The sequence below is a fragment of the Thunnus thynnus genome, chromosome 18 (assembly GCF_963924715.1).
Source record: "Thunnus thynnus chromosome 18, fThuThy2.1, whole genome shotgun sequence".
NCBI lineage: Eukaryota > Metazoa > Chordata > Actinopteri > Scombriformes > Scombridae > Thunnus > Thunnus thynnus.
Window position 1 is genome coordinate 19,068,008 of NC_089534.1, and position 14,218 is coordinate 19,082,225.

General features: G+C 40.3%; 1 protein-coding gene across 1 annotated transcript in view; it reads left to right on the top strand.

Annotated features, from left to right (window-relative positions):
- The first annotated feature begins 910 nt into the window (after positions 1–910).
- The window catches only part of fndc1 (fibronectin type III domain containing 1), a 40,602-nt gene continuing 27,294 nt past the window's right edge, over positions 911–14,218 (top strand). Inside the window, exons 1-3 of the mRNA XM_067571646.1 lie at positions 911–1,082; positions 8,406–8,600; positions 10,002–10,070. Of these exons, the coding sequence (XP_067427747.1) occupies positions 1,010–1,082; positions 8,406–8,600; positions 10,002–10,070 (337 nt within the window). The 5' untranslated portion in view covers positions 911–1,009. The remainder of the gene's footprint in view (positions 1,083–8,405; positions 8,601–10,001; positions 10,071–14,218) is intronic.

Here is a 14,218-nt window from a genome sequence, read left to right on the forward strand (position 1 = left end):
TGAAAATGATCAGAGTATAAGTAATTTGCAGTATAATAGACTGTATCAGGCATATAGGCCTACTATTACCCAGCCATCTTAATTAAGCTATTTAACCACAAACTAACCATTTTTGACCAATATTCAACTCAGTGTTTTGTTCATTCTATTAAAAAAATATCAGCTTGGTTCAACGTCTTATCTTACTGCACATATTTAAAAACGTGACTTGTTGCTCCATCTAGTGGTTAAAGGACTTTTGTGGAAAATGGATGTAATTGTGAACTCTGACTCCTCAATTTAGATCATTTGCTGGAGTCTTGGCTCGTACTTGTGTTGTTTAACACCTGTTGCAGCGATGGTGTCATGGAAATATTTAATCCTGAAGTGGACTATGTCTGCAAGACCAGGGCTGCGATGGAACATGTGGGACTGAATAGCCCACACAAAGGGTCTTTAGATAGCTAATTAGCTGTCATAAAATATCTATCACACAGTTTTATTGCTTTAAAGTCATAAATCCCTCCAACAAAATCGAGGAGAGCAGCTAATTTAAAGATACGCCAAGGGCAGCATGCCCAAAAGCTCAGACCTGAATCAACCTTCCACTGATGGTCCTGCTGGTGTTTTTTTGCCTCTTCCACCTGCAAGCAAACCTTCAATTTGGGTGAAATCTTCACTTCCTGAAGAGGGAGACATTTTGTGAGGTTTTTTTTAAATTTTAATTTATATATCCAAAATCGAAGAGGCACACTGCACCCATCTTTAAACATCTGAGAGGAATACAGCCTCATGTATAGTTTAATTGAGTCCCTTTTAACCCACTCCATTACATATTTTAGGATTTGAAAAACAGTGCGTGATAATAATCCCCTCTTTCAAATCTGGATCGATTGGGGAGCCGCAAGTTTTACGGAGAAAAGCAGCAGTCCCATCGGAGAAGGGGAGGGGAGGGCTGGTGTGTGTTGTGTCCCAGCCCTCTGCATCCAGCTGGTGCGTCGCTCCGCAGCAGTAGCGCGCCACACTCACTATGGCTTTAGCCGCAAGCAGGACGCTCTTGGCGCTATTCGTTACGTTTTGCGCACCAGGATGCGGATGGACAGGTAAAAGATTGATTTACTTTTGCACGAGCAGGTGCACGGTTTGCACTTATGTGTTCATAAGTCTGATACCAATTTTCCTTGATATGCTGGGGAACTGTTGCTTTCTCTTCTTGCAGTTTTAATGGATCAAATCTAATTAATGAGAAGTTGCCAAAGTATTTTTTTGCTGCAGTCTGTGCGAGTATAGTGGAATAAAATAGAGCCGTTCTTACTAAAAATCCCGATTCTGTTATTTTTTAAAGCAAAAAAATATATACTAAAATGCACGTGCCCGCGCGTGCATATCATGCTCGTGCGCGCGAGCATTAAAACTTTCCAAATCACCAGTTGCTGCATGAAAACCAAATAGATTAATTGCAGGAATTTAATGCGCATTAGAATATTTAATTTAGAGTGCACCGTTTGATGTGTCATTTTCAGATGTGAAAGGGTTAGTTTAAGTGAGCAATTACAGCTAATATGGACCTTGACGGTATATTCATCGTTTTTACTTTATAGGGGGAAAATATGATGTAGGGCTCTTTGCAGCAGTCATGGAACGAGTCCCTACCTCATACAGTAGGCACATCATGTGATCAAACTGTGATTAACAATTAGAAAATGACGAGAAATATCAGGCTTCATCATGAGACAAAAGAAAAAAAAAAGTACTGGGCTTTGTTCTGACACCATATTGGTGACTCATCTGGCTGATGGTGATGATTAATTACCAGCCTCTTAAATTCAGTGTCATGGGAGAGTCGAAGTTTTCTGTCTGTCACACTTCCTCTGGACACAGTTGCTTTTGCATGTCATATCAATCATCAGTAGCTAGTCAAGAAAAATGTAGCAAAGTTTTTTTTTTCCCAGAGGTCTGTGATACATTTCATATAAACTGCTTTTAACAGCGCACAAATATCTAACCTGCTGGAGGGTTTGGTAACAGAAAGTCTTGACAGGATTTGATCAGAAAATACTACGTGTCAGCACAGTGATATATCAAATGGACATAGCATTCAAACCACAGCCCACATGTTTTTCAAGTGCTGTTTGTAAAATCAATTTTCAGGGAGGGAAAGGAGACCACAATATCCAAAAAACAAGTATCAAAAGTGCCATAAAGCCTTAGGAGTTTTGGAGCAGAGGAGGCTAACCCTTTTTGGCTGAGTTTAAAGGCCACAGTACAGCCAGCTTTTCCTTTTCCTCCACTCTTCTCAAACTTATTCAGCCCACTTATTCTCTCCATTGATCTGTATTTTTCTATATTGCTCCCTCTCACCTGTAAGCACTTACTGTATGAGGTCATTGCTTTCTCTGAATATAGGCTGCTGCTATTTGTTGTGCTCTTTCCTCTGAGTCGTTTTCTTTTCAATCTTTTATGAAGTTGTTGCAGAGCGGTCGTGACATTTTGTCCTCCACGCCCTGCTTCACATTCATTCACTTATATACATACACACCTGGGAGCTACTTAGTAGAGCTACACTTCACTGCCGCTGCTGGCCACTGAGCAGCGCCGTCGGAGTTAAGTGCCTTCCTCTTGGGCATTTTGACAGAAGTTGTTAAGGGAGAGGAGAATGTTACTCATTTACTCTCTCCACTCACATGTCATCAGCTTGTCAGTCTAAAATTCGTCAAACCAGCGGATAAAAATTGGGCCCGTGGGAATATCTGCACACCTAGGTGGGAGCAGTACAAATAGAAAGAACAGAAACACAGTGTACTTGGATAATAAATAATGTCAACTTCTTCCATGCAGCCACAGCCCATCAACTCCTGGAAAGTAAAAGTGTAGAGAGTAATTGGGACAGAGAGTCAGGGGAAAGAGGGAATCATGTCCTTGCAGGCCAGTGGAATTTAATTTCTCTGCTCCACTTAACATGCTGGAACTCTGCAGGAGCGCCACATGACAGATCTCACAGAAAGCTTTTAAAATCAGGAATTTCATGAGTTGAAGTTTTTTGCATTGGGGAAAATATGTGTGTTACAGAGAGGCTGAGACAGCTAATATTTCTGATATTTTCCACAATATTAGGTATGTTTGATCACCTGACATAAGTTGACCCAGCACCCTCGCTCACCTGCAGCTTGGCCGCCTGTCAAACCTGACAGCAGTGGCAGGTCTTATGTCATGATGTCATAGTTTAAACAAGTACCTCCTGGGCCAAGAACACACCTGTCACAGCACAGTGGATGTCAGCATACTAAGTGTGTTGCAGGAAGATATAGCATAAACCAACACTGGAAGATGTCAATCTCAATCAGTGAGTGAATATTAGAATCATTTGGGAAAGTATTTTTTGGTTAAAGCAAGCTTGTGACCACCAACATTGAAATGTAAAATATGTTTGTAGACTGTAATTGCAATGGCCAGCTCCTGTTTATAAATGTCATATGTCATAAATGTCATATATGTATGTAAGTATGTAAGCCTCCCAAGTTAAACAATTACTCACTCCAGGTTGTTGCTCTAAATGAAATATGTTCTCCGTCAGCTCGCCCTGTTAAATAACTATTAATAATAAAAAGGCAACATCTGTTCTGACAGTCTGGTGACTGATATGCCAGCGTGACTGACCGCAACTATTCATTGTCATAAAGCCAACACATCAGTCTGAGGCCATGAGCAAGTTGATTGTGGGAGAGAGTTTACTGAGGGTCAGATGTGAGAGAGGTGCTACGAAGAATTCTGTAGCCCCCGGCATGATTTGACACCAAAACCACCCACCTAGATGTTCACTGGGGCAGCCAAAAAGAACCCCAAAAACTATCCATTTGCCATATTTTTTTAAAAGTATGAACAAGACTTAGTTTGGTTTATTTGTCCAGGTTTGCAGATATCCGTCAATGACTCTTTTTTTTGGCAGCACCTCAGTACAATGGGGTTGAAGGAATTTTGTTTAAATTACATTAAAAAAAAAAAAATAAACAGCAACATCTTTTTCCAGAACCAGTGTCTTGGTTTGTTACTCTGTGTAGTCCACAGAATATGCTGTCAATAGTTTTCTGGTGCATTGTTTCTGGAGAGACATTTTGCTGCAGTTTCAGAAATGAATCTGACCTCAATTTTATTGTGGCGGCAGCAGAAATCTTATGTCTTAAAACGTGGAAAAATAAAATAAGAAGTATCTGCATGGCTAACGGGTGGTAAATGAGAAAATATGTTTTTTTGGTCAATTAGGTGAACCAGCTGTTTTAACTAATTTTGGTAACAGTGGTTCAAAATATGACTCATATCCCAAATCTGGAAATGCAGCTCAGTCTGACCAATCAGACTAGAACTCAAGTTTGCAGTTATCAATACACAGTAAAATATGCCAAAAGTTAGCTAACAAAAGCAAAAACTAACAACAAACACTGAGAAGGCCCAGAAAAAAAAACGAAGCACAAACATCTTCACATATAACAAAAAATAGCAAAGTGGAAACTTCCACGTCATTTGCCTCAAGCACCTACAGTTATTGGAAAGAAAAGGCACCTCAGTCAGTATGTGCATGCCTGCCTTAGTAAGTTAGTAAGTTACTAAGAGATCATGTATCTTCGGTGGGCCTCCTAACCTTGTCAACCTCTCCAAACACACACACACACATGCACACACACAGACACATGCTCTCACTGCTGATCCTGGTTATTGATGGAAGTTTGGGGAAAAAAACAGTTATTAAAGGTTAATGGCAAACTCATTTGGGGTGAGCGCGGGGTCAACGTCTGTGGTTTTGTGGTTAGGTTAGAGGGTGCTCTTGTAAAAGTGGAGCACATTGCGGGTGCATGAGAGCAAGTATTTTAGAACAGTTTTACAGGAGTCCTTTGACCTCAGGGCTTACCTGCATATGCTTCTTGTACCAGACTACACATGCACATACATGTGTGTGTGTCTGCCTATGAATCTTTTAGTGTGCATGTGTGCCACATATCCCACGTCCTTCAAACACACATTCTCTTACTCTTTCTCTCTCTTACACACACACACACACACACACACACACACACACACACACACACACAGGAGTTATTTTTCCTATCTTTATTCAAGAGTGTGGTCTTTCAATTTGAGAGCTTGATTTATTGATTTCACGTTCAGATTTTGTAATTCTTTCCCTCAAACCCTGCCCTCACACTCATATAGCTCCTGCTTTTGCTTAGATTTGCTCTTCTTCTGCTCAAACTGTATGCTTGCACTCATATATTGTTGCTTTCATAGAATTCCTGCTCCAGCTTCAGCCGTTCTCCTCGCACTCAGGCTGCTTCTGTACGCTCGTGAAACGTCTGCTCTCAGATTTCTGCTCTGCTCTCAGATTTTTAGTGCAACAACCCTGTCAAAATCCCCCAACCAATAGAATACCAGGTGTAGTGTTGACCAATGAAATGATCCCTGCCTCTTTTTGGGCGTGTTCGCTTTACTTCTTAGAGCGTTTACTCTTAGAGTGGTTACTTTTTAACCGGGTTCATCCACTCCTGCCCTCCAGGGCTTAATGTACTTCCCTTGCTTTCTTTACAACTTTTGGAATAAAAGGACAGTAAATGTATATACCAGTGTCTGTACATTTTGTTTTACTATAAGAGCTACATATAATAGCAGTCGTAGAGGAGAAAACAACGTCACTTTCATGACTCAGGAGTGGGAGTCTAGCAGATTGTCAAAGTCAAGGACCTCAAGAAAGTTTTATATTTTAATGGTGCTATTACTTCCTTCAAATTAACTGGTAACTAGGCAACTAATAACAAAATGGACACCGCTGTGTTTCTTTTTTTTTTATCTGTATTTCATGGTTGGTGCTAGATTGGATCAACTGGATGGACGATTTGCGAAACTCTTCCTCTGAGATTTGTACGCATTGTGTTTCTTCATCATGCACTTAACCCCAACCTCAACCCTAACCCTAACCCTAACCACACTCACGAGAGTTCATCCTTCCAGCTGATCCAACCTAGCATTTACCGTATTTCATTGTTTAGGAATGGGAAAAGCAAGGGAAGTACATATAGTAAAGCTCTGCAGGCCGGGAGTGGATGAACCCAGTTAAAGAGTAACCACCCGTAGGGGGTGCTCTAAGAAGTAACGTGAACGCACCCGCAAGGAGGCAGGATTACTTCATTGGTCAATACTACACCTGGCATTCTATTGGTTGGGGGATTTTCACAGGGTTACTGCACAAAAAATCTGAGAGCAGAGCAGAAATCTGAGAGCAGACATTTCACGAGCACACAGAAGCAGCAGGGCTGAAGCTGAAGCAGGAAATCTGTGCAATCATACAGTTTGAGCAGAAGTAGATCAAATCTAAGCACAAGCAGGAGCTATTTAAGTGTGAGGGCAGGGTTTGAGAGAAAGTCTGAACGTGAAATCAATAAATCATGGTCTCAAATTGAAAGACCACGTTCTTGAATAAAGATAGGAAACACACACACACACACACATATATTTTAGATATTAGATTTATTAGATAAAGACAGTGATGTAATGACCCTCAGGCCCTGCCCTCATTCTTTACATAGTTAATACTTTCCACTGTCTAGCTCAGTCCTACTCTGGCTTTCTGTCTTTCCATTTCACATTCACAAACACAGCATAGAAAATGTTATATTGTTGCTTTGGTTTCCCATGGTAACGCCCTGAAACCAAGCCTCCCTCTGTAAGATTATGATGTTACAACCACTCCATTGCTTAACTGCTTCCCAAATTGTTTATTCTTGTATAGCAATCACGCATCTGCTGCGCTTTAAGGAGTCTTGACTTAATCAAAAATATCTGGTTTGCCCTTTGGATCATAAATATCTAAAGGGGCCAAATCACAGAGTGATGCTTGGACAGAGGCTACGTAATACACGGCCTTATTGGAAACAGGGTAGAAGTGATTGAAGTGTGTCCAGACTTGTGTCAGTGGAGTCTGCCACGAACAGCTGATAAAACTGACTCCACTGTAATCCTGCATTAATGAGGAAATAATGAGGAGAGATTGTGTTTTGTTTTTTAACTGGGAAGGCACTCTCACACTCCTTCATATGCCCAGTCTCACTGTAATGGGAGCCTTTATCTCAGGGCTTGCTGACAGAGTGGTGCTATCTAGAATATGTAGAAATAGTGACGAGACAATCTTTCATGACATATTAAAACTCCAAGTTAAGCAGAGATATCACTGTAGGTCTCAAAAGAGCTGTGAACATCTGTAAACTGCAGCACGAGAGGCCTCTGTGGCAATTATTTCGAAATGTGAAAAGTGAGAGTATAGATCCAGCTGGGAGCACACCTGCAGACAACAAGAATTCAGAGTGATGACGTGATTTTGCGACGATGCTTAACCGAAACTGCTGCTTTAAACCTTTGGGGAGCACAGACAGTCATAAAGACCAGCTGTTTATCAGATGGACTGATGATACTGACAATTATATGTGACAGCAATGAATTATCAGCATACTAATAAACCTTAAACTAGACCTTGACGTGTCCATGTAGAATAAGAGATGAACAGGGAACGTGGCAGCATTGTGCAGTTATTTTGTCATGTTTGTGTGCAGATAGTTATTACCCAGTTGCTTCCTGATGATTAACTTTGAACAGAGCCGCCATGCAAGCGGTTCTGGTACTTAGGCACAGTGGTGCTTTGAGCTAAATGCTGAAGTCAGCATGCTAACATGCTCACAATGACATAGCTAACATGCTGATGTTTAGCATATATACAGTTTATCACATTAACCATCTTAGTTTAGCATGCTAATTAGCACTTAACACAGTTCAGTGCAGCTGAGGCTGCAGGGAATGTCAGTAGTTTTTCAGGCACTGGGTAAACCAAAACAAATTTGAAATTTGACTTAACAATGGTGCAAGATGACCAAAGTCAACCAAAAGACACCAGTGTAATCACAGTTCATCTCTAAAGTACATTGCATAGAGCTAGAATGCAAACTAAAAGAGCAAAGAGGCTGTTGCTATCCAAGACAGAGAGGTGGTTGCTATTTTCTTTGTTTTGTTTTGAGTAAATGTAGCCAAGAGGGGGAATGAAATTTGCTTATTGTCCTGAGCTGAGCTTTTAGCATCCAACCAGATCCAACCTCATTTATTTATCTAACCATCAAATTAGTTTGTATTTTTCAGGGCTGTCTTACACGTAAGTTTATGCTTCATCAGGATCAGAGTTACTTTTAGTGCCAAGTATAATAAATACAAAAGAAATTGTCCTAGTGGCACTGAAGCTGAGGTGTATTAACAGCTTACAGAACTTGAACAGTAGGCCTGCCTACGGGGGCAACAGGCCTTTATCATAAGAGATAATGCAAAATGCACAACGGCGAAAAGGCTGTTAAAATAAACTTTATACAGACAAAATTATACAGATGTCATTTGTTTTGCAGCAGAGAAGCCCCTCCGGCCACAAAATGGGAAACAGACATCTGTGGACAAGGGCTTGAGGGAGAGCTGGGAGCCATCAATCCATCTGGATGGGAGACCTGTGGACCGCTTCGTCATTAGCTCCAACAAACCCATGAGGACTCACCGCCTCACAAAAGTGGGCAAGGACAGCCGAAATCCCCTACTGGAGGATGTAGGTAAGACAGAAACTGAGAAAAAGTTTAAAAAAAAAAGAGGGGGTGAGATGTGAGAGCAGATGGTTCTAAGTCTCTGATGATGTATGAGATCGAGTAACTTGAATGGATCAAGTGGGAACAAATGCGCATGTGTTTCTGAAAGACCTGAGAGTGCTAGCACTGCTAGACGAAAAAGTAATTTAGAGGAAAATTAAGATTTGGCTTAAACTTTGGAGTGGAGCTTTCAGATGCCAGAGTTCTGCAATGTCTCAAGATGAGTGCCAAGAAAAAGGAGGGGATGAGCAAAGCTGTGTGTGCCAGGAGGTGATTGTATGTACAAGCGTGTGCGTCTGTGTGCGTGCGTGTATGATTGATTTTTATCAGTGGATTATTTCATCATTGGATGTGGTCATCGAAGTTTGGCAGAGAGGAGGAAAGCACTGATGGTGGTGGAGTGCGTGACTGATGATCATCAACCTAGCACAGCAGACAGTGGTTGTTTTAGGCCTTTAGAAGAGGACGTTATTTTTAGGTTTTAACAGCTACTCTGGTAATTCCTAATCCCGCCTTGTAAAAACCAAGACAGGTCCTTATGTTTCTATGCACATAGTTTGCAGTGTTGACACAGTCTAGCCTGCTTTTGTCATTATTCCATTTTCCTCTGTCCTTGGCATCGTTGAACCATACTTCATCAGCGACTCAAAGTCTGCAGCCAACCCTTCTTTTCCACATCCAAACCCAGCCCAGCTTCTATAACCCAATCCCTTGTGTTGTGGTCACTTGTTGTGTGTGTGCAGCCCTATGTGTTTGTGTGTGTGTTTGTTATGTGGTGGTTGGGGTCAAGGATAGGGTGGTGCCAAGTGTTGAAGTAACACATTGTCTTGTATTTGGGTCATTGTGTTCAAATATGCGCCTATATATGCCTTTTTGTTTGTGTTTATGTGTGTGTGTGTGTGTGTGTGTGTGTGTGTGTGTGTGTGTGTGTGTGTATGTGTATGTGTGTATGCTGCCCAGTGTGCGCTGTGGCAGCCTTGTGGTCTAACCAGCTCCAGTGCAGTTTGCCATAAATCTTTGGCAACAGAGCTGTGTCTGAGAGTTGCCTTTCCAGAAATTCCTTGCAGATCGTGTGTTGTTCCCTCAGCAGCATGAGAGCAGCGTCAGTCGTCATAAATAACAACATGCTGCTTTCCTTCACATCATTAATGTGTCTGGCCAGCCACTGTTAGAGTAACAAAGACAGATTTACTTTGACTTTAAAAAGGTGTTCCCCACAAAATAAAGACATATATTGGAGCTTGGACATGTCTTCATAAGGTAGGAGTGGTTTGGTAAAGCTGGGGGTTCTTTTTTAAGAATACAACATATTTCTTATTAGCTGTCATTGGCAACATCATTTAACCAGAAATCCTTGTCTTTTTTTAGACCCTGAATGGGTTAACCTGGATGGCTTTGCTGTGTTGGGAGGTGCACCTGTCAGCAACACATCAACAGGTAAACCTGATCTCAAGGCATCTTTACCAACAACAAATGGGAGTGGTGTGTCTCAGCCTTATGTAAAAGTATCTGGTTAAATCCTATAAAAGCGGTTTGCTGAAATTATTTGCTGTCATCATGGATATAAAAGGAACCGCCAAATTTAATATGATGGTAATTCACAATGCTATGTCTCAGGGCAACAATCTATGTCTTTCATTCCCTTTGTTTCCTCTGTCCCTATGGGATGGGTGAAAACTCTGTCTTTCACTCGTCTCTGACTCATATGTTCCAATCTATTTAGCCAGGTATGTTTTCCTTGTGAGTGATCCAAATTTATCATCTATTTTATGTTCCTTTTAATGGTTTATGCCACATGAATTATCACATATTTTCCTGTCACTGCTTTCAACAGACTGTAAAATAAAAGGAAATTAGTAGTCATCAGATAGTTAGAATTGCATTTAAACTGATTTAAACTGATCAGATTGTTCATTCCTTGCTGTAGCCTACTACTGCATTAATTAGTGCTTCAATGATTAATCGATTCATTGTGTGGTCAATTGCCAGAAAATTAATTGCCAACATTTGTGACTAATTGTGTGATTGTAGTCATAGCAAAAGTGCCAAACATTTGCAGTTTTCAGCTTAAATGTGGGATTTTCCAATCAAAACAAGCTGTCACTCTGTGTTCTAACTTTTGAAGGAAACATTGAGGGAAATAAAATAATAGATATTTTAATTAGGCCTAATAAAAATAGTCATTATTTGGAGCCCTAATATTTCTTTAACCTTTATTTAACGTTAAAAGGAAATTCGATCCTCTCATGTGCTCTTTCTGATTGACAAAGTCAAGCACATACTGTAATGGAACAAAGGAAGGAAACTTCAGACTGGAATTTTAGTTAATTTCATTTTTAACCTGTTTATTTCTGTGCACTATGATATCATGGTCCGATATGGGACATTTGAATACTCAAGCAGATGTCATGTAAACACCCTGGATAAGTTACCAGACATAAATACACTCGTGCTCAAACTGTTCCTGTGGACAATTTTGTTTCTCCAAACCACTGTACTTGGCATATCTTTGCGCTGTGGCAGGGAACATGGAGAAAACCAAATTCCACACTGAAAGGATTAGGACCAGCAATTGAACCCAGGACCTTCTTGCTGTGAGATGTTAGTGGTAACCACTGAGCCACCATGGTGCTTTGGAGTTTCAGTTGTATTTGTTTGAGGCAGAGCTGCTCTGGAGACACAGTGAATCATATTTGTTGAGTTGAACCTTAGGGAATTGAGGCAAAGAACCACTGTGTTTCTGGCTAACTAGTGTTAGACCAAAGCCTAGTGAAAAGGAATGGGCAAAAGATGTAAGCTAACAGCTTTAAAATGTTATAAGTCCTGGTTAGCTCACTTGCTGCCAACTGAAAAAATACTATCTTATGTTAGCCATGAAAAAGTTTCTGGTAAAAAGCAAATTAAGACATTGGCATTATTGTGTATTAATATTTTTTCCAGAGTTGTTTCTGTACCATGTGGGTCTGTTAGCTAACTCTGGCAATTGGAAATATGTTAGCAGTTATACAATATTTTAGGTCAAGTTATTTAACTAGTTAGTGGATATTGTACTAGCTGATAAATTTACAAGCTAATGAATGAATGAAGGTAACAAATAAATGTCTGCATTTTGCCCAAATGGCAAAGGATTTGATTGGAGCTGTTTCTTTGCTATTTGTTTTATCTGCCAGTTAAGGCAGAATTTTCTGCCTCCAGGAAAGCTCTTCCACTGAGAATTATGGGCTAGCATTAATGAACACACACCAACACAACAGTTTTGACAATGAGAAAAATGCTAAACATTTGCAACTGTTACAAAGTGTTGTTATAGTGCTAGTATAACAACACTGTGTTGTTATAGTATACTGTTATAGTGTACTTGTTGCCAACTTACATAAACTATCTAATGTTAGCTTAAGTACTCTGTTTCATTAGCATTAGGTAATTAGCCCAGTTAACATTTTAAGTTATTTACTAACTCCAACCCTTACCTAACATAGCCTGGCAAGCTATTAGATGAATGAAGACAAAGAATAAATGACATTGCTACTCTTATCTTGACTGGAGTTGTTTCTTTGCCATTGGGTTTGTTGTTAAGCTAACTTTGTCTCTGCCAGTTGAGGTTGACTCAATTATTTCTGCCTGCAGGAAAGCTCTGCCACTGGGACATTGTTTGTATAAATGAAACTGTGGGTAAACTGAGACATGTACTCCAACCTTACCAATTTATGTTTGTTGAGAGTTTAGAATTGCTTTTCACGGTGGGTGAATGTGAAAGAATATGGATAAAAGCCTTCCTTCTCAGCTAGTTTTGTGGGGAGAAAACATTCTTGAGTATCTCAGTCTGAAAACACTGAGGTGGGTCTCTCTGCTGTAGCAGTGGTATGTCTGTCTGTCTGAAAGCCAGCTTCATAGCACCTTGGAGTGTCGAGCTTCCAGGAAAGGACAGAAAGGATCTGGCAGTGAGAGCAATTTGGAGTCAATGGTTTAGTGGTCCGCGGCATGGTGACCTGGGCCAAACTATGCACTGTGACAGTTTTCCAGAGAGAGAAAGAGAGAAAGAAGAAAATATGGAAAAGGAGCAGTTGTCTGATTAAAACCAAATGGGTTTATTTCTGTTAAAAGTCAGCAGTTAGTTTGAGAAGAGACAGTCAAACAGGTACAGATGAGACAATGAAATTAAGTTTAGCTTGAATCAGTAGCAATCAATAATATTTGAAAAATACACAAATTAGCATCAGATACTGTGCTATATTCACCAGGGTACAGAATGTTATTGTTGTGTGGTAATGAAGTACAGACTTTCTAATTAAACTGTGCTTTCAACATTTACCATAGTGGTAAAAAAAAAATACTGTAATTTTGACAGATGGTTTCTACAAATGCATTTCCTAGCCATATTGAAATGAGTGGACAGTCTGGAAAATAGGATCACAACAAGCAATTAAAAAAACAACAATTAAAGGTTCTGTGTGTAGAATTGTGAAGCAATTTACATGTATTAAGCGTTTTTTATTGCCAATGAGTGAACGGGTAGTAATGTAACATAAAAAATGAGACCTTTCCCAACTTTCACAGTTGTCTGTAACAGCCTGTAGACTGATTTCTATGTGAGGGAACCGGGCTGGATTTTCTGCAAAACATCCAACAGAAATGAAGTTTTTGTGTGTTCCTCAATGCCTTGCCTCTCTCCCGCTAACGTCAACAAATGACCGGCATAACGACACAAAACAACAAAAACGGTGCTATCTGACTAGAAACTCACTGCAGATATTAGCTCTCCAGCTAATGCTAGCTGCCTCCATTGACCACAACACATTTCACAACACCCCCGCAATGACAAGTTGTCAACTCCTGAGCACACACAGCTAAAACATTATTTCTCAACAAGGAGCAGAAAAGAAGCTCCAGAGCGATAGCAGAACTTAGCTTACCCCGTTTGTTTTTCCTGTTGGTAGTCCAAAGGAAAAGTCGTAATAAGCACACATTTCACCGCAGCGTGTTGCTCCTCCAGCCACAGCCATTTGCTCCCTGACCACAGCACATTGCTCCCTGGCCACAGTGCATTGTTTCCTGACCACAGCATGTTGGGGGTGGCTGACTTTCTGGGAGAGAGAGATGCTTTGCTGAAACACAGTGCAAAACACAACATTAGAGATCTTTTATGTAATTATGAGAAGTGTAAGCAAGGAAAAAGACATCACCTGCAATAATCTTACGCTGCGAGCATGCAGGCGTGAGCACGTTAAATGAGCTGCAGTCAACATCTGACTGCACTTCATTTAACGGCCACATGTCAGTAATGAGAAGGAATTTCTGATTCCTACATACAGAACCTTTAATATGTATTTTGTAGTAAATCGAAGTCAAATGGTGAGTTTAATTTTATTAACATACATTCTACTCATTCTCCAACTCAAACCTGTAATGGACAAACAGTGACTGATGATTTGCCATAATTTTGGCAAATAGACAAATAGAACAGATCACTCCAACTTCTACAAATGCAAGAGAACAGAGAGAAAAATGTGATAACATGAAAGCTAAGAGGAAATGCCAGTTTGAAGAAAGCAAATCTGAAAGAGAGTTGATGAAACAGTCAATGT